Source organism: Hyperolius riggenbachi, chromosome 11, assembly GCF_040937935.1.
Source record: "Hyperolius riggenbachi isolate aHypRig1 chromosome 11, aHypRig1.pri, whole genome shotgun sequence".
In the NCBI taxonomy this organism is placed as follows: Eukaryota; Metazoa; Chordata; class Amphibia; order Anura; family Hyperoliidae; genus Hyperolius; species Hyperolius riggenbachi.
In genome coordinates, this window is record NC_090656.1 from 71,331,248 (window position 1) to 71,351,393 (window position 20,146).

Sequence of the window (20,146 nt, forward strand, 5' to 3'; positions counted from 1 at the left end):
TCAGTTCCACACTCATGTACTCAAACATAAGTGTATTACCGTACAAGGGTGCAATACCCACCAAGTGCATAGTTCCATGGAGTGAAGATGCCCATATATTGGTGTTTGCTTGGTGTTGCGGCAACCAGAAATTTGGAAAACCACCCCAGGCCACATTCACAGGGGTTCTCAGATCAGCTCTTATAACAGACTTGTATGGGGAAATTGTCTAAAACCTTCACAAACATTCAGCAGTTCTTTTTGTTTTGCTGTTTCAATATGCTGGAAGACTAGTAATAGGAAGTAGCCTCTTCTCCAGGCAGAAACGTCTAGTTTAGACCTTTAATCTAGAGGTTGCACATAAAGTACAAAAGCTTGTAGCAATGTAAAAACATTAAAGGTTTGTGTACACCAGAGGTCTGGTCTAGACCATTTCTGACTTATATGGAGTCCCAAGTATGGCACCTCTGTCACCATCCTCCCCCTACATGTAAAAACACACACACTCATTGGCCAAGAATTACACTACAGAGGGCACTGGAAAGTTGGAATACATAACAGGAACACCAAAATGTACTGTGCTGCGTGCTACAAACTAAAACGGAATTCAATTATTGTAGAGGGTGCATTATTATGTGTTGTACACTAGAGGGTGCTCCAAACCTTTGACTGGAAAGCCTGTGCCAAGAAACAGCCGTGGGCCTGGTTGTGCTTACATCACAGTTGTATTGAGGGTTCTCTGAATGCAACATGTTTTGTTCTGCTGCTTTTGGAAAATTGAGAATGCATTAAAACCATGGTATGAGTGCAGCACAACCATGTTACAAATGCAATGTGTTTGTATTTTGTGGTTACAACGCTGTGTTTATATTGCAGCTCATGTACACAGGCCGTTATTTAAACAAACCTGAACAAGAGACCAGAAAGATGGACAGCTGCGTAGCCAGGAGGGGCAGATCGGTTTCAAAAGTAGGGACTGTCCCTCAAAATAGGGACAGTTGGGGTATAAAAAGGCTTTAATAAGACATAGTGAAAATGTGAGTGATTAGGACTGGTAGCAACACACACAGACACAGTAAGCAGATGGTGGCTGAGCATGCTTATAAATTAGCTCAAGGGGTTTTCCTGGCACTTGCTAAAATTGCATCTTGGTAAATCTTCACATGCCTTTCATCCATGACAGCCAAACTGAGAAGTAGGTGCAGAATGAGAGTGGCGATAAGCCCTTTCTTATTAACTAAGCAGCAAGAAACATGTTTAGTTTCAGCAGAAGCTCATACAGATAAATAAATGGTATTTAGAAATGCAATTAGATATCTTTTAACAGAGTTCACAGTGTTACTCACCGGTCTGTGATTCTACTGAGAAGTAAGGCTGTCCTTCGAGAATACTGTAGACAAGTTTAGCACTGTTGCCATAAGTGGGGTCGTCAGCATCTGAGGCCGTGACCTGGATTACCGAGGTACCTGAATTATGTAGAAAACATCTCATTAACCTGTAGTCCTGTCATTCTGACTAATACAGAAGAAAACGCAACTGAATCACATTACAATGTAATTGTAATTTCTTAGACCTAGGAAATAATATCTTGGTATGCTAACTTGATGTTTTAATAGTGTTTTGCTGGTAAAGAGGAACTGTAACCAAGGATTGAACATCATCCCAATCAGTAGCTGGTACCCCCTTTCCAATGAGGAATCTTTACCTTTTCTTCAATAGATCATCAGAGTGGGGGGTTGGTTTGTATGGCTGAATTTGTGGTGAAAACCCTCCTACATTGTGCTACCATGACCTAGGTTCTGACAGTTTCCTGTCTGTGAGCCTTGTTGCATTGTGGGAAATAACAGCTGTTTCCAACTGCCAAGCAACCAGTATCTCCCTTTTGTGCATACAGTGAGGAAATACAAATGCAGTCTTTAAAAATCATTAAATGTGATTTCCTGAATTATTTTTTTTAAATGCTATCTCTCACAGCAGGAATGCACCTACAATGTGAATTTCAGACCCCTCAATGATTTCTAAGTTGGAAAACTTGCAAAATTGCAGTGTTAAAATACTTATGTTCCTCACTGTATGAATATCTATAAAAAAAACAAAATTTTAACCTATCACAGTGTTAGTGGGAGTGAATATAAATAATGACAGTTGGTGCTGTCTAGTTTTTTTCATATCTACCAGTAGTAAAGATGATTGTGGATCAAACAACATGAACAAATTGCATGGCAAATATCAATCATTTCTTGATCTCTCTTGTATATTTTTTTCCTTCTCACTTTGCAAAGTGTTGATTTTTTTTTCCCTTTTCGCTAAAGTTCCTCTTTAAATGTAAAATACATTTGAGATATTTTTATTTACTGTATATCAGTCCTTGAATATAGTTTATGTATGCCTTAGTACCTGTCAGGAGCATTTCCAGAGCTCCCATGCCAACCTTGGCAGCCGATAGGATCATATTTAGATTGATGTGGTCTTACTTCAGCTCCCCTCAGCCACTGGGGATCCCTGTTCAGTGTATGTGCGACAGGCTCTGTATTGTGCTCAAAGAAAAGCATGTCTCCCATACACCAAATGGTGACGTTTAGTGTCCAAGGGGAGAAGGAGACAGCACACATCAACAGCTCACAGAGATTTCAGAACTACGGCTGGAATAGTAGATTTGATATTTAAAGTCTTAGCTGCATGACACAGTTACAATTGCTGCACAAGTTTATCGGTGTTTTTTAGTGCATCACCACAGTTTCTACACCATTTAAAGGGATACTGTAGGGGGGTCGGGGGAAAATGAGTTGAAGTTACCCGGGGCTTCTAATGGTCCCCCGCAGGCATCCTGTGCCCATGCAGCCACTCACCGATGCTCCGGCCCCGCCTCCAGTTCACTTCTGGAATTTCAGACTATAAAGTCTGAAAACCACTGTGCCTGCGTTGCCGTGTCCTCACTTCCCCTGATGTCACCAGGAGCGCACAGTGCAGGCACAGACCATACTGGGCCTGCGCAGTACGCTCCTGGTGCCATCAGCGGGAGTGAGGACACGGCAACGCAGGCGCAGTGGTTTTCAGACTTTAAAGTCTGAAATTCCAGAAGTGAACCAGAGGCGGGGCCGGAGCATTGGGGAGTGGCTGCGCGGGCACAGGATGTCTGGGGGGGACCATTAGAAGCCCCGGGTAACTTCCACTCATTTTCCCCCGACCCCCCTACAGTATACCTTTAAACATTGAATTTTAAAGTACAGCAGAAATGAGGGAAACAAGTGACATACTTACCTGAGTGGTGGGAAGTGTCCGGATGGTCCTTCTCCCTCTGCCATGTAAGTCTCGAGCCTCTTTATTCTGTCATGTGTTCACTTTGTGCACGCTCCCTTGGTGCCTTATTCCTTATGCTAATGTCCTATTGGACATTTTATTGATTTTTTTTTTCATTTTTCTTGTGGTACTTTATATTATTCATTGTCCTTCTGGACACACATTTTTCTATGATCCCCTTGAATTGTCCTTTATGACATCTTGTTACTGCACTTATAAGGTCCAAATTATTATGACACTAGTATTTTTATTGTAATTTATCTTGGAGCAATATAATATAGGATTCATGTTATGTGCTCTTTTTGGCTTACTATATATAATTTTTGTATTGAGTCTGTTATTCCTAAGGCACTTTATTGAGGTGATTATGAGGCATTGTGATTGACTTATTTAATTATTATGTACACCGCTGCTATCACCTTTGGTGATTTTTTAATATTGTTTTTAATCAAGTTTACTGTTTACCAATAAAGCTTTTGTATGATCTTTGAATTCATTTTGGAGTGGTCTGGTGCTGTTGCCATTGGGTACTTTTCTTTGTTGTTTATGGAAGTGTCTGGATGGTCCAGATGCTCCTCAGATTCTTAAATGGCTCACTGTTCCAGCACAGGGTCACTCTGGGGGCATAACTAGGTGGGAGCAGCCCCTGCAAGGTTTGGGGGGGCCCCAGTTGCCAACCTTCCCTTTCTCTGATACTCCAGATCCGATGTTTTTGTGGCTGCACGTGTTATGTTAAGATCCTGAAGGCCACACTTGTTTTCTGAGCCTTGTAACATGGGCTCCCTAGCTGTGAGGGTCACCAAGAACCTCACCAAAGGAAAGGTTGTGAATATTAAGGGCCCATCAAAGTTTTGTTGCGGGCCCAATGATTTGTAGTTATGCCCCTGGGTCACTCACTTCCTTTTCAACTTGCACTATAGATTTCTTCTAGCCATGCTACCTGCCATGGATGAGCACATCGGAACTAGGTATGGGAAAGTAAGGTTTTCATTTACCCAGTAGAATTTAGCATTATTATTATTTAGTATTTATATAGAGACAACATCTTCCGCAGTGCTGCATCGAGTACTATAGTCAGCGATGGTAATGTCTTAGATCTGGAAAATAATATCTTAGATGTTTGCATGGAGGAAAAAAAAGCTGTGCATAAAGGATTCTATTCAACTCAGCATGTGTGGACCTTACTTGCACATGCCCAGTCCAGATGTGCTGATCCATGGCTGGGAGGGAGACCAGCAGATGAAGAGGGTCCTGTGCTGGACCGGTGAGCTCTATGAAGATCCTGGAAGCCTTTGGACTATACAGAGGCTTCCAACTACTAAGGTATCTAACTTTTTTTTTTTTACTCAGTTCAATTGTGCTTTAAATATCTTAGAATGTTCTTCAGTGTACTCCCCAGGCTCTTTTAGCTGGGTGCTCCACCCGGCTAGTTTTGGTGAGCACCCGGCTGTCATCGGCTCACCTCCTCCTCTGCTTTAAGCAGAGTTGTGCAGAAAAGCACCGGCCCTGCATTCTCTCATCTCGCCCCACTCTGCTACTTTTTCATGCCACCCGGCTACTTGATAATGCCTCCCAGCTGGAAAAAAATTCTGGGGAGAAGACTGTATAAACACAGTATAAAAGCAAATTGTTTTTGGATACTATATTTTAAAATAGCAAAGTAATCAGTGTTTGGGCGTGGCAGAATGAGCCAAGTATCCCCATACATAAAGTAACTGTAGTGGTTTTTAGGCATGTGGTTTTAACGCTAATAAACACTTGGAAAAAAAATGTAATAAAATGCATACAATCTCACTAGCTCCACTTTCCCTCCTAGTCCCATCATGCATTAGCTATGGTATATTCTAAGCAGCTAAATAATCCCATGTTGAGTGCTTTTAAACCAGCTCCCAAATAAACATATGGGATCTTATCTGCACTGTACAGTTTCGGACTTCAAAGAGGCGGCCTCAAAGCTGCTTGATATTATCTCATAACCAAGTTCATCATTTCTTTTTTTAATACTAAACCCCAGAGCTCTTCCATAGATGATTCTTGATTAGATTTCCGAGATAATACACAAACCTCTCTTTAGTAACTAATTACAAGTATGCATCTAGCAGGAGCACGCAGCTCTCCTGAGATTCAACATGCATACCTGGTGGTAATTAAGACCATTGTCTGTGCTTTAAACATCAATCTATGTGATTCCGAGTTTCTAGCATGGTTCCGTGAACTGCAATTAATTAAAATGTAGCTGGAAATGCTCTCTTGTCAGTTACGTAATGAGAAACAGCTTGTGAAAACGTATATAGTGGCCTTATGTACAAATTGCCATACAAGCACTATACTTAAAACCCTTGGTGTTATGATTCCTTCCGGATTTTAGTGTCTAAAAATGGTGCCATTTCTTTCCATGCTTTTAGATCTCAAAACCTGGAAAAAAAAACATGCTGCTAAGGAGTTCTGCAGAAGCCCAGCTCTCACTAACCTCTCTGGGATCCAGCGCTGCAATTTTCCCTCCAACCTCTGGGTGGCACTGTAACCCTTTAGTGAGATTGCCGGCTGTCGTGGTGACGACAGACAGTGAGGTAAAGCAGAGCCTCTGAACTCGTGATTACCAATAAGGAGGGTAAGAAATATTTAGCCTGATGTAAAAGTTAATGGGGGGTGCCCATTGGTGATCTCTCTTTAACCGCTTTAGCAGCACAACATGATAGTCACACGTCTGTGCATTCTGTACCCAAAACACATTTTTTGCAGCAATGTCTTTTGCAGCAACTTTTTTTGTGATTAAGGATCGTTTTCATGATATCCTGTAACATTGTTTAATGAAAATTATTCAAAAGATGTTTAGTAACATGCGGCAATGCGGTACGGTTAGGTGACACAGGTGACGCTATGTGGGGGTCAGTGACAATCAATCACTTATGCACAGTGACAGTGGGCTAGAATGGTGATGCAGCCAGCCCCACACTACACTATATATGGGTACAGCAGAGTCATATGTATCCATACAGCAGGGTCAAGGTCAGTCTAAAAAATGACTTTTGTGGTCAATATCGCAATACAGCCAATGCATAATCTAACACTTTCCCTGTCAGTAGCAGCTCCTCTTCCCACATAGGCCTCAATTCACTAAGCTTTATCAAACACTTTATCAAACATTTGATAATTTACCTCATGGGTAAAATCTAATTTTGAATTCACTAAGGTGTTATAGATTTATTGAACATTTTATCAATAAAACATTTGATAAATATGAAACACCTTAGTGAATTAAAAATTAGATTTTACCCATGAGGTAAATTATCAAACGTTTGATAAAGTGTTTGATAAAGCTTAGTGAATTGAAGCCATTGACTAAAGACAGACTTAATTAAAATGGCTGCTGGGATCATGCCTTTTATAGGGGAAGGGGGGAGTGGCCTGAGTGGTGATAAGGTTGGATTGGCTGTCCTGTCCCACCTGACTTCAGGGGGAAGGGTCAAAAAATGGCCCCACGGGAAAGTCCAATTTATTTTTCAAAAGAAAATGAATAAGACAAAAACAATCTTAAAAAAATTTGACAATACTAAAATGAATATACATAAAAATGCAATAGTAGTCATTTAAGATGAATGAAATAAAAATTTTCAAAGCCAAACTATAAAAGAGCTATGACTGGAAAAATGGTCTCACTAATAAGGTGTTTGTGTACTGCCAGCAGTGAAGTGGTTAACAGTATCCACTGTGTTCTGATATGCCCCAGACGAGAGTTACATTCTCCAGTGTTCTACGACCTTTGTAAATTAAGGCCATTGTGGGATCACACAGCTGCACAGGTCTCCCACACTTTTGTATTAATAAGTTTGCTTGTAGGCGTCTTTCAAAGACTTTGCATAAGTATCCATAATTTGTATGACCTTAAGGGAAAGAAATGGTTTTCTCAGCTTGATTCACATAAATATTCTGAATATGTGCTAATGTGCAAACAGCATCAGCAGGAATACGGTGTTAGGATGCAAATAACCTGTTATTTCACGACTGCATGAAGTCAGCGGGCCAACAGATGACCAGCCTCAGGTGCTTATTTTAAAATATTAAATATTTGATGTGAATCATGGATGTATAAAGAAAATACACTGAAAAGGATAAACAAGAAAGTAACAGCTATACTGGTGTGTAAAGATGATTTTATCCCGCAGATAAAATTGTGTGAGACAAATTAAGAACCAGAAGGGAACATGTTCAAGCTGCAACTTTCTGATTGGCTGGTCATGGCCATGTGATTATTATAATGTTTTAGTATTTTCTATAGTGCCTGCATCTTCTTCAGTGAGTACATAGTTCTGTAATGTGATTGTGTGTGCATTACACTGTCTCTAGTGCAGGCATGGGCAAACGTGGCCCTCCAGCTGTTAAGGAACTACAAGTCCCACAATGCATTGCAGGAGTCTGACAGCCACAGTCATGACTCATAAAGGCAAATGCATTGTGGGACTTGTAGTTCCGTAACAGCTGGAGGGCCGAGTTTGCCCATGCCTGCTCTAGTGGCTAATGTACCATTTCTGTCTCATTTGCTATATAATGGTAAATGTATTCATTACTCTTTCCTGTGTCCCTGGTGGTGTAGCAATTGACATCCCTGATGTTGTAGCACCCAATGCTCCTGGCAATAGTCATATTTCTCCTGTTGTAACAGGTGTAGTCCTAGGTCATATCCCTAGTGATGTCAGGGCTGAATTTCTCTAAAGGCCTGGGCCTTGGGCAGCTGCAGCCAAAGTGGGCACCTGAACATGAAATAGGGGTGGCTGCATATGAAAGTGAAAGCTGCAAATGGGGAGCAGCATATTAAAAAAAGAGAGGCTAATGCCCAAGGGACATATAGGGAGGGGCTGCAGTACGCTGATGTTACACATGAAGAGGGGGCAGCACATGGAATGGGAAGAGGTGCTGCAGCACATGGAAGGTAGCACCAACTTACTTGGCCTAGGGGCGGAAAAAGTATCAATCCGGCCTCGAGTGATGTAGTGGCTATTGTCCCTATTTGAATATATTTTGGTTATTCTTCCTCCTACTATAGTGTGTATCTATAATCATAATGTAGTATGGATACAGAGGCACCAGAAGGATAAAAAGATCGAAAAAGTTTAAAAGTGACGATGTAGTGGTGGACTTACCTCCTCCGGGCAGACACAAGAAAATGCCGATCAATTTTCAGCAAAACAATTTATTTACATACTCCAGCAAAATACAACGCGGTTCGTGGGAGTGACCCGCTTCCTCAGCAATAAGATGGAGCATATACAAAAACAGATCTGGTACTATGCCATGCACCTTAAAACACAACGCACCGCACAACATGACCAACCACACAACAAGTTGTTTACCTGACAAGTACGTACACACAGCTTAAATACTATGCTTGCAAGCTAAATGACAAGCTGCACAACATGTCCGCATTCAAAAACAACAAAGTTGTTCAAAAGACCTCTGTACACATTCCGACCTGCATGATATTTGGTCAGATTGATCCTCCGGTTGGATCTGGCAAACAACCTGTTACCAGTTGATCATCTGGTTGTTTGTCAGCTGTACACACACCCAACTTATCTTCCAACAGACAAGTTTGGCAGATAGTTGGACAGATTGTTGGTAGGTGTGTGTGAGCCTTAAGGATGTAAAGGCTATTGTCCCTAGTTATGTTCCTGGTGATGGAAAAGCATGCTTTTCTGGTAAGGTTCTTGGTGGTGTAATTACTGTTGTCACTAATGCTGCAGAGGCTATTGTCTCTGATGTTGTTTTCGCTAATGTATTTATGTTCCTCGTGACTCTGTGACTATTGTACCTGATCTGATGCCGTAAAGGCTATTGTGTGGCTACTGATGATGTTTTAGCTAATGTCTCTGTTTACGGCCCTAGTGATGTCGTGACAATTCATTTTCTTAATGGTTTTATTTTTATATTAGCTCATTATATTATATATAGTTTGATTAAAAAAAGGAAAAATATAACAAAAGCAGTCCTATTGGTGAAATTGGTTCTGCTTTTACAAATAAGAACTTGCTTGCTCACATGAACTGCCATTATACTAGCACTGTGGAGTAATACATACCCACATTAGACATCTCCGGCACATTGGCATGATAGTTTTCGTGTAAAAATTCTGGAGGATTATCATTAATATCCTGGACTTTAACAATAAATTCTGATGGAGGCTCCAAGGGCTTATTTGTTTCTCGGTCCACCGCCTGCGCCATTAGCGTGTATTGGGCTCTTTCTTCTCGATCCAAGGTCTTGGTAGCATGAATGTTCCCTGATTTGTCATCAATAACAAAAATGGTCCCGGCACCTTCCCCTGAGAGTATATACTTTATCTTCCCGTCCCCAGAATCCACGTCTGAATGAAGCTGCAATGGGAGACATATGTATTAATATAACACATCATGGATTCAAGGTTACATTTCACTAAGCTTTGCCGTTGCATCATGCGCTCACTTGCCATTGTTCAATCATAACCATTATCATTGACTGGAGACTCGATACGGCCTGGGCTTAGAGCTCCAGTGTAATAAACCCCCGACAACCAGCTGTTTCTTGCAGAAGCAAATCAGTACATTATGATTTCCGTTCAATACATTGTGCTGTAGTTAGTGCTCATCATTTGCAATAATGAATGCTAATGCCCAACCTCGGACAGAATCGACATTCAAAATATGAGAGTATGAGATGGATATCTGTTGTTGTCAGGTTTAAGGGACATTTTTGTATTATTAAGTCCCCAAAAAATGCGCATTTCATAAACCATCTCAACATTTGTCAGATCAAAACTTCCAGATGTTTGGAACCAACAATCATGGCTAATGGGCCCCATAGCTGCTGCTATGCCTAATTCTAGGCCTATGCTACCAGTGTGACATCACATTGGGGTAAGTAGTGAAATTATCAAAATAAGCACCGAGTAGGAATGTAAAGCAGGTGGGGTGTCATTGTTAAAGAAAAACTGCACCTTGTAAATAATTATTAATAAAAAAAACATTACAATGTTTTATCTAGGTAAGAGTGCAGTTTGGTTAAACTTTCCCATCAATGGCTATAGTTTACTCTCTCTTTTCCACTTAAAGTGGTCTAAAAGTCAGCATTTCTACTTAGCTCTAGAAGACTCCTTACAGCTTTAAAGCTACCATCCCAGAAAAAAAATCTATCAGAACATCACTGAAATGGTTAAACAAAGCACTTTGTCCTGCTATTCAGCTTCAAATCCACATCCAAACTGGAGATAACAGTATCTTGTTTTACTTGTTAAACACAAATTTATCAATACTGGAATGTAAACGAACCCTCTCTGAAAAAACGTCTCTTCTTCAGGCACACACACAGTTCAGAATAGCTCATTAGAAGATTTTCATACGTAATAAAAAGCAGTTATAATAGAAAAAAAAATGCAATGGCAGCTTTCAGGGCAAGATAAACTACACTTTGGAAACGTGTAATTTGTAGACAGACAATATTATGTGTGAACAAAAGCAAATATGATAACTGTATAAGTAATAAAAAGTAGGACTTTTTTATTGAATGTAAAATGGTATGTCAAAGTTTAAGACCACTTTAATAACCTTTCAGAATCTGACTCCACCTTGACCTTCCTATCACTGAGTTACTGAAATTATTTGCTGAAATATGAAAACTTGCCAAAGACTTTAAAAACCAAGCCTCAGTGCACCTGCACTAAAACTAGACTTTGGTTACATTGCACTTGTGGGAATGCAGCGTCCTAAGTGAGAGACAGGAAATATCACCTCTGGCTTCAGGTCTCACTTTAAAAGTATAGTAAGATGCATAAGGTAAGCAAAGTCTTTATTATAAATGAAAATAAGAATGAATGTGAATTTTGCAAAGGAAAAAAACTGTCACTTTAATCTCCATGGAGATGAATGGCTTTAATATCAACCCTGTAGTTTCTGGGACTGGAAATTAGAATTGGACATAAACAGCATGTTCTAATTGTCCTGCCCTGTACCATAAATAAATGCCATTTGTTGATATTCTGGTCCAAGATGAAGATAACGACTTAAATTAAAAAGGCTTTACATAAAGCATAGCAAATGCCTAATACTAAAATACATATTTTTACCAGCAGCCAAATCCTAAAATAACTGTCTGTAGTTCTGCTTTTTACTAGAGATAATACTTTATGAAAAAAAAATATGGAAAAGGATTGTTCTTTGTCTAACATAAAAAAGAAGCAACTGTGGATAAATTCCACTTGTCTTTAAAGGGTTAAAGAAGGGCTTGCTGTACAGCTTACTTCTGACATTTTCGAGATAACCTCCCTAGCAGTATGATTACTTTAGGATTTTAGGGTCTAAAAGTGGTTTAATTTTTTCACAAGCTTTTAGACCCTAAAAGCAAGAAAAAATCCTACCGCAGTGAGCTCTGCAGCAGCCCTACACTTACTCACCTCACTTGGATCCAGTGCTGCAGTTCTCCCTCCCTCCACCCGGTGGCACTCTACCCCTATAGTGAGAGACGGCAATCTCACCAGAGGGATCGATAGCCTCCTAGAACCGGAACACGAATGGCTGCCAGCGTCTGGATTCCGGGTGAGGTGAGTTAGAAACGCTGCCACGCTGCACACACACACACACACATATATATATATATATATATATATATATATATATATATATATATATATATATATATATATATATGAGGGACGTGTCCTCCAAAAAGGGGACAGTTGGAAGCTGTGAGTACAAGTCTTTTTCCAATGTAATGTTATTAAAATTATCTTTTGTATTTCATTGCTTTTCTCTGCAGCCATAACAGTGCCTACTCTGTCAGGAGTACAGATGCTATGTTTAGAAACTGCCTCTTGTTTAATAAGTATTTTGTGTCATTGTTTTATTAGTAATGAGCTAGTAATTAGTAATGATCTTTGTGTTTACTATTTACCTGCATCTGTATTTTCCTTCAGCAAACATCTGGAAATATGCTTGAAGAAGGGGACTAGATCCCAGAAAGCTTGCATCATTTAACTCTAAAAGTTAGCCATTAAAATGTATTATTTTTTCAAAACTTTGTTTTTTTCTACCTTCATAATTAGTAATGTGCTCAAACTTTGCATAGTATTAATTTCACTGTGAAATTCACAGTTGCGATGCGAAATCGTAATGTGACTAAACTATTGTGAAATTAATTTTGCATGTACCGGTAATCATAATTTTAATGCATCATTTTGCATTGACTTCTGATTTCACTAAATATTAATCTATGTGAAAAGCCCAATAACTTCAATGCATTTTGTGAGACGGAATTTTTGCATTCATAGATTTTTGCATATATACTTATTTATGCAGAAATATGATTCTATACACTTTAGTGAATTCCGTGAACCTAATTTTGTGTAAGTTGCAAAATTATGCAAAATACAGATTACATGCAAAATTGTAATTTATGTATTTACTGTATATAGCACTGACATATTACACAGCGCTGTACAGAATAATTACAATCAAGATCATAATTGCAAAAAAAAAAAAAAAAGAGAGAGAGAGATTTTAAGCAACATTAACCACGAGTGATTTTGTTTCTCATTTTTGGCTCCTGGACTAATAACTGACAGGCAACAGGCCTTGATACTCCTGTCTCCAAGTTTCTGTTACAAACACCATGGAGTGACTGAGTTTTATAGGCACATAAAAACAAAATCATCAAGCTGAAAAATTGAATTAATCACTGAAAAATGTATCCAAACTGGAAACCAAGTTGAAAACAACAGTCCTGCACTGAGTACATTACAGGCCTAGGCCTCTAGATCTAGAACTTATAATAAAAGGATAAGGTTTTTCTTAACAAAAGTGTGTTTTTCTTAAAACAAATGGATAGAATTTCCTCTAACCTCGTCATACTTCAAATCTCTAGCAATGTCTCTCCTGCAATTATCTCATAAGTCACTTATGTCAGCCTCAATATCTTCTGATAAGGGGTCACAGTATCATTGAAGGCAGCCCAGCCTCCCCTAGTGACTTTAGGGAGGAGGGAGTGCAGAATGCACATACAATTCACCTCCATTTTAGTCTATAGTTAAAGGCAATGCTCCTCAATGTCATATTTTCACATGAAGGTAGCCTGGCTATGGACGCAGCCTGTGGAATGCAAAATGGGCATTGTGAGATGTGGTGCACGTAGCTGTGGGACATGGTGGTGCCAGTCACTTAAACTTCCCCCAGTGTTAAGGGAGGAGAGGGGGGCATGGCAAGATATGTATATGTAAGTATGATGGACTTCGGCCAGAAACAGGACACTAGTGTGAGGAGAAGCATCCTAATTTACTTCTATGAAAAGTCAGCAAAGATGTAACTAATGGGGAGCCCCTTCTGGAGTCACTTGCCCTTTCTCCCTAACGAACAGGGGCCTCTCTTCATGGCAGGTGCTGTTCTGTTCACACCTGTTATGGGTGGAGGGAGTTATGGCAGCCTCACTGTTATGGAAGGGGATCATGGTGACCATGCTTGTTATATGACCCCCAGCAGATGGGTTATCAGGCTGTGAAGGTTACCATGGAGAGAGGGGTGCATGTTTGGTGGCTCCATTAAGGTTTTTCTAGGTGAAAATATAATTTGTAGTTAGGTCCATAAGGGTTACATTTCTGTAATGTTAAGGATCACAATAGGTATGAAGTGGGATTTTGGGGGAAAGGGGTACCTGTTTCGGCTTGTTTAATCAGAACAGGTACAAATACCAGAATTGATCTTAACATTGTATGATCAAACTAATTCCATGCCTCTCTGTGATTTTTCTCTTAGGTTTTCAATGAGACTTTCAAGTAAACTGTTAGAAGTTTGCATGGCATTTAAGTTGTGGTAAGACTCTATACTGTAAAGCCTTGCCGTCTGAGCAGGGCAGACCATTAACAAGGTTCTACTGAACTCCAGTGAGTCTTGGTGTTTGGCTTGGCTTCCTGATTCAGGAGCTTAGCCATGCCTCCTTGCGCCCCCAATGTCATGCCCCCTACTACCCATGCTCCACTTCTGCATGTAATCTACTATGCCCTTCCCACAACCGTCTCACTCCTTCTCAGGCTCCTCATGATATCATCATGTAGCCTGTGCACCAATATGGAACAGCTGCCATTTAGGAGAGAGTACACAAGTTAGTACAATCAAGTCCACCGGGAATGACTGGAGCTCAGTAGTGCTCCATTTGTGACAGTGGTCAGGGCTGTTGAGGCAGAAAGGCTGCTTAGTGTTCAGCTGTATGACCACATAGGTATACAGCAGGGGTCTCAAACTCAATTTACCTGGGGGGCCGCAGGTGGCACAGTCAGGATGAGGCTGGGCCGCATAAGGAATTTCACATTCGCGGCGCATCGCCGCCTCTGCCCGCCCCTTTCACTCTTCCTTCACAGAGAGGGGCAGGGTGAGGCGGCGATCCATGCGGTGATTGATGTCAGGAGGGGCAGAGCTGAAGCTGAAAGCTCTGCCCCTTCCAGGAAATGCAGGCGGCTTGCCCCCCAGTCGATTTGGGGGCTCTGCAGCCCTCGTTTAGTGGTGGGGATGCGGCGGATTACTTGGGAGCACTGAAGCAAACTATAAGGAAGCTTTTGCCGGCAAGGGCCACAAAATATTGTATCGAGGGCCGCAAATGGCCCGCGAGTTTGAGACCCCTGGTATACAGTGACCCCCCACAGGGAAATGTTAAGCCTTCAATCAAACTCATTTCTAAATTACACAAACCTTTACAAAATGTAACCAGCAGGTGGCACTACAAGAAAACAGGTTTGTTCGAATGTGAACCACAGAAAAGGCAAACACCAATTATTCATCACCAGTTTTAGGACTATTCCAGATGCTAGCTTTACTTAAATTAAAGGAGGACTTTAAAAAAAGAACACAAAAACAACACAAATGTGGTAAAGATTAGGTTTTAACAAGCCTGTTTTACTGCAAGTAAAGCCATTCTGCTCACAAAGCCATGCACATCCCGAACACACACTTGCTGGCCGAATCCAGAAATTATTTTGCTGATAAACATTTTACTGACATCCAACTGAGAATAAGCACCAGAACAATCAGAACTGAGAAATAACACCGTATGGGATGGCTGAATATTGTACAAACGATTCCATCTATTTACTCTGTCCCGGCGGGTGACCGCGCGAGGCTTTGTAGAGAAAACGCCTGCGTCATTTCAAACAGGGAGCATCATCGGGATGCACACGGTGTTCTCATAATCGCCAACTCCCAAATTGACATCCCTTGAAATGATTTTTTTCCCTAATGCTGTTAAAACAAGGATAACATTTTATCATCATATTTATTGTGTTCTGTATTGTATCTGAAATGAGAAATTACATTGAATGTCTGACTCAGAACTGTTATATATTTATCTTATAGAAATGTAACATCTAACAGTTATTTTGTTGAAATGGACTCCTGAGTGACAGTTAGAACAGTCCATGAATATTAATAGAACGGAAAACGGCTGGGGGAATGCAGCCAGCACTGTTTAATTCATAACACTTTTGCATGTTAATGTTTTGGGGCCACCAGGACCCCTTTCTCAAGGCAGTACTAGTAGAATGTTGTCAGTCCTATCGCTGCCTTGATAAAAAGGTCTTTGTGATCCTGAAACACTGGCTTCTTACAGTAATAAATATTAAACTTGATCACCATCTGCATCTGAAATGGTTGGTAGTGAGAGCGCCCTTGTGCAGGCAAAGTACGGAGCTGCCCGTCTTTGGGACCGCTCAGGCTCCCAAATACTTCCAAAGCCTACCCTGGTGGCACAGCTAATGGGAGTGACAGCACTGGAATGCGGGGGGCCGTGAGAGGAACAGGAAGGCTCTATAGGGCTCAGAGTCTTCCCTCTCCATAGGTAAGTATCTGTTTTTTTCCAGTTGACATTCACTTTAAGAGCTTGGCCTCTGATACAGACGACTTAGGTTCAAATCTCGGCTCTTCCTGTTCAGTAAGCTAGAACCTATTCAGAAAGGAGTTCTTGGTCTAGCCTCCCTAACACTGCTACTGCCTGCAGAGCAGGCTCTAGTGGCTGCCGCTCAAGTGCTTTGAGTCCACCAGGAGAAAAGCGCAAAATAAATGTTATTTATCTTGTCTTTGTCTCGAACTGCTTTTTCATATTTTGAAATGCCTAATCCAGCCATGCACCCGGCTACTAGAGCTATGTTGCCAAAATATTAACCGCTATAAACAACTACTGCTAGCCCCACACATCTCTATTGTGATTGTTCAATTGCACTTTTGTTTTAATAAAATGACTGCAACTAAAACTGACACTTTTTGCAAAGGGAAAAATAAAAACACCCAATAATTATTTGTGACGGTTCTTGATCTAATACAATTATTATATCAAAAGGAAAACATGGAAGGTTTTGATCACATTGAATTGAACTGATCATTTTAAATACAAAGAAAAATAAGGAGAACCTTTTTTGCATTCTAATTTAGTGCTGTGTTCTTCTCGAGGGAGTGAGAAAGACAGAAACAAGGGCTGTCGTTTTTGAAAAGTATTTGTGCTTATCGCCCATGGCAACCACTCGTTTCGCACACGACAGTATTGTACCAGTATTTTAGTGTTTCGTCCTAAACACATTACCTTTTTCCCCCTCCCCTTTTGAAGAAAAAGACTTTCTTTGCCCATTACACATCAAAACATACAATATAAAATCTACAGGTCATAAAAATGTAAAATAGACAGAAGTCATCTCCTAACTACTACTCATTAGATCGGTAGATGCATAAACTTACCAAAAACATTTTGATAGAGGTTTGATTTAAAGAATAAAATGCTACATCATATTGAGTGCCAGTTAGTTGGACAACTGGCTGGAGTTCCCTATACTGATAACTGTCTGGGTATTCCTTTCACTTATTACAATTCACAATCACAAATTGCTGTGTCAGAATGGTGAAACATCTTTTAGAATAACAAAAGGTTTGGCCTGTTGATGCTACCTTATTTCTTACTTTTGATATATGATTATCTGAATACATGGGAACCCTCACAATGTTCTAAAACATTTAAATGATTTTTATCAGCATTAGTAGTAAAATTAAATAACAAACAAACACATTGCTAAATGTATACAGCTCAACAGATGAAAGTCAGGACCAGGTTCCAGGAAAGGTCACATAGGCTCGGGCCTAGAGTGGCTGCTGCCCAAGGAGGCCGGTGGACATGAATGAGGGTTTGCTGCATGTGGAAGAGGAGGCTACAAATAGAAAATGAAGCCTGCAAACGGGGAGCAGCACATTGAAGAAGAAACTGCTTCTCACGGTACCTATGCATGAAAAAGAGTGTCTGCTGTACATGGATGTTGTGCATGGCATTGAGAGCTGTACTTGGAATGGGAGGGAGGCAGCTACACATGGAAAGTGAGCAATTCACTTGGGGCAGGAGGTATGCAGCTGGCCTTGACAATAGCATTGGGTCATATTGTGTCAGTATCTGCTGTGTAGAAATTAAAAAACATGCCTGTCTATTTGTCACTGGAGTACTGATGAAATGAGGAGGGTATTAGAGGTACTGCTCCAGTGCACATGGCTATTCTACACTCAGTTATTGAAGGATGAACAGAAGTCATGACTATCCTCAAATGTAAAATACATTTTAGGAGCAAAATGCAAAGGGTCCCTCAGTCACAGGGACCCTTGAGCAATAACTCCCATCTCTATGGCTATGAAAGCATACAGCAATGGACATTCATGTTTAATACCCTGCAGTAGCCACGGGGAGGCATCAAAGATAGCTGTCAGCAAACCTGTGTTGACTGCATGTTTCCCAAATATGTTATTAGAAGTGCCAGTACACCTCCTGTGTGATGTCACTTCCTGCAGGCATCAAACGCTGTACTTCCTTTCAGGATTTTCTCAGTTTCCACATACTACATGTGCTCTGCATCCTTTGCTTAAGAAACCATGGCCAAGGATTGAACTTCATCCCAATCAGTAGCTGATACTCCCTTTCCCATGAGAAATATTTTCCTTTTCTCAAATGGATCATCGGGGGCTCTGTATGGCTGATATTGTGGTGAAACCCCTCTGTGTGATCTGAGGACCAAGGTTCTGACATCACACTATGGGAGCCTTGTTGCATTGTGGGAATTAAAAGCTATTTCCAACTGCCCAAAAAGCAAGCAGCAGCTACTTCCACTGACATCACCTGCCAGTAGTAAAAAATGTCACCATGTGATTAATATCAGAATGTAAATCAGGGAGAGTAAATATTTTACAATGGGCAAACACTGATTAAATCATTTATACATAATTATGGTAAAAATTAAGCACTTTTTTCCTTTACGTTATTTTCACTGGAGTTCCTCTTTAAGTTCTGTGACACAATGTAAGTGCAGGTCACACAGTGAGAGACACAGAAAAGGCAGTTTAACCTCTCCAGGACCGCATCACGCATCATGGGCATGAATGCGGCGCCAGCCCCAGGACCGCCTAACGCCGATGGGCGTGCAGTCCTGGGGGCGTGTTTTGCAGGAGATCGCTCATCTCCACTACACTCTGTCATCAGCCTCCCAGCGGTGATCGCCACTAGGAGACTGTTAGATGGTAAAACCGCCGTCTATTTACTCAGTACAGTGCTGTGATCGAAGGCAGCGCTGTACTGGGGACAGCTGTGTGACGCGGCGGTCCCCTTGGTAGGCTCGGGTCGTGATCCGCTGTCATAGGCTGAAGCCTACGAAAGCCGATCACAGTAATTGACTGGTGGGGGGATGGAGGGGGGTATAGAAAATAAATAGAAATATAGGTCATTTTATTTTAAAAATAAAGAAATAAATATTGATAAAAAATAAATAAACATTGGGGGAGAGATCAGACACCACCAACAGATCTTTCTGTTGGTGGGGAGAGATAGGAAGGAGGGAGGAAATCACCTGCGTGTTGAGTTGTGCAGCCCTGCTGTGAGGCCTTACAGATGCAGGAGCCAATTTTGTAAAAAATGGCCTGGTCTTTAGGGGGTTTAAGCCTGTGGTCCTTAAAGCGGTTTAACACCCAGCATTACAACTTTGCTTTAAAAGATTGCTTACAGCTTACAAACTATTATGCCAGATTTTTTTTAAAGCAGAAATTCACTGAATGGGTTAAACATGACATTTTAGTGTTGGATTTAACTAGGAATCCGCATCCGTTCTTATCTGTAGTTACAAATGTATCTTTATTTGGAATACAAATAGACCTTTGAAAAGCCTGCCCGGGAAGCCCTCTTTGTTCTCTCAGAGCAGTGTTTGTTTGTTACATTGTAGATAGATACATTTGTAACTAAACAAGCAAGCACGGAGGAGGATTTCTAGCTAAATGCAGCACTAAAATGTCATGTTTAATCCATTCAGTGAATTTCTGCTAAAAAAAAAAAAATCTGGCATAATAGTTTATAAGCTGTAAGCAATCTTTTAAAGCAAAGTTGAAATGCTGGGTGTTAGACCACTTTAAGTGGTAAAAGTTTACCTTGAGCAAAAATGTAACAATCAAATACATACATTTTGAAGTAATAGGAAGCTTCTAGATAGTCCAGAGGTTTCCAGATCATTCTGCAGAGGTTTCCAGATCTTTCCAGTGCTTGATGCTGCTAAACGTATTCAGAAAGGGCTTGCTGAAAATGTCTCTTGTGACTGCGCTCTTGCTGTGTATGAGCTTATCTGTACTGGGCATCAGCAAGTAGGGTCCACTCATGCCCAGAAGAACAAAGGCACTCATGCACAGCTTTTTTCCTCTGTGCATGAGTGCTTCATTCTACTGGGTATTACTCGTGCTTACTCAGTATAAATAAGCTTGTACAAGGATAGGGGAGTGGCCACAACAAGTAGAGAGTCCTGTGAGAGAGCAATGGAGGACTAGGGGAGGATCTAATAAGCCTCTGTACCATCCAGAGG

General features: G+C 40.8%; 1 protein-coding gene across 2 annotated transcripts in view; it reads right to left on the reverse strand.

Moving 5' to 3' along the window:
* The window catches only part of CDH11 (cadherin 11), a 217,530-nt gene that overhangs the window by 54,871 nt on the left and 142,513 nt on the right, over window positions 1-20,146 (reverse strand). For both annotated transcript variants that reach the window (XM_068261316.1, XM_068261317.1), the window contains exons 3-4: window positions 9,356-9,650; window positions 1,326-1,445 (exon numbers count right to left, since the gene is read on the reverse strand). In XM_068261316.1, coding sequence (XP_068117417.1) covers window positions 1,326-1,445; window positions 9,356-9,650 — 415 coding nt within the window. The remainder of the gene's footprint in view (window positions 1-1,325; window positions 1,446-9,355; window positions 9,651-20,146) is intronic.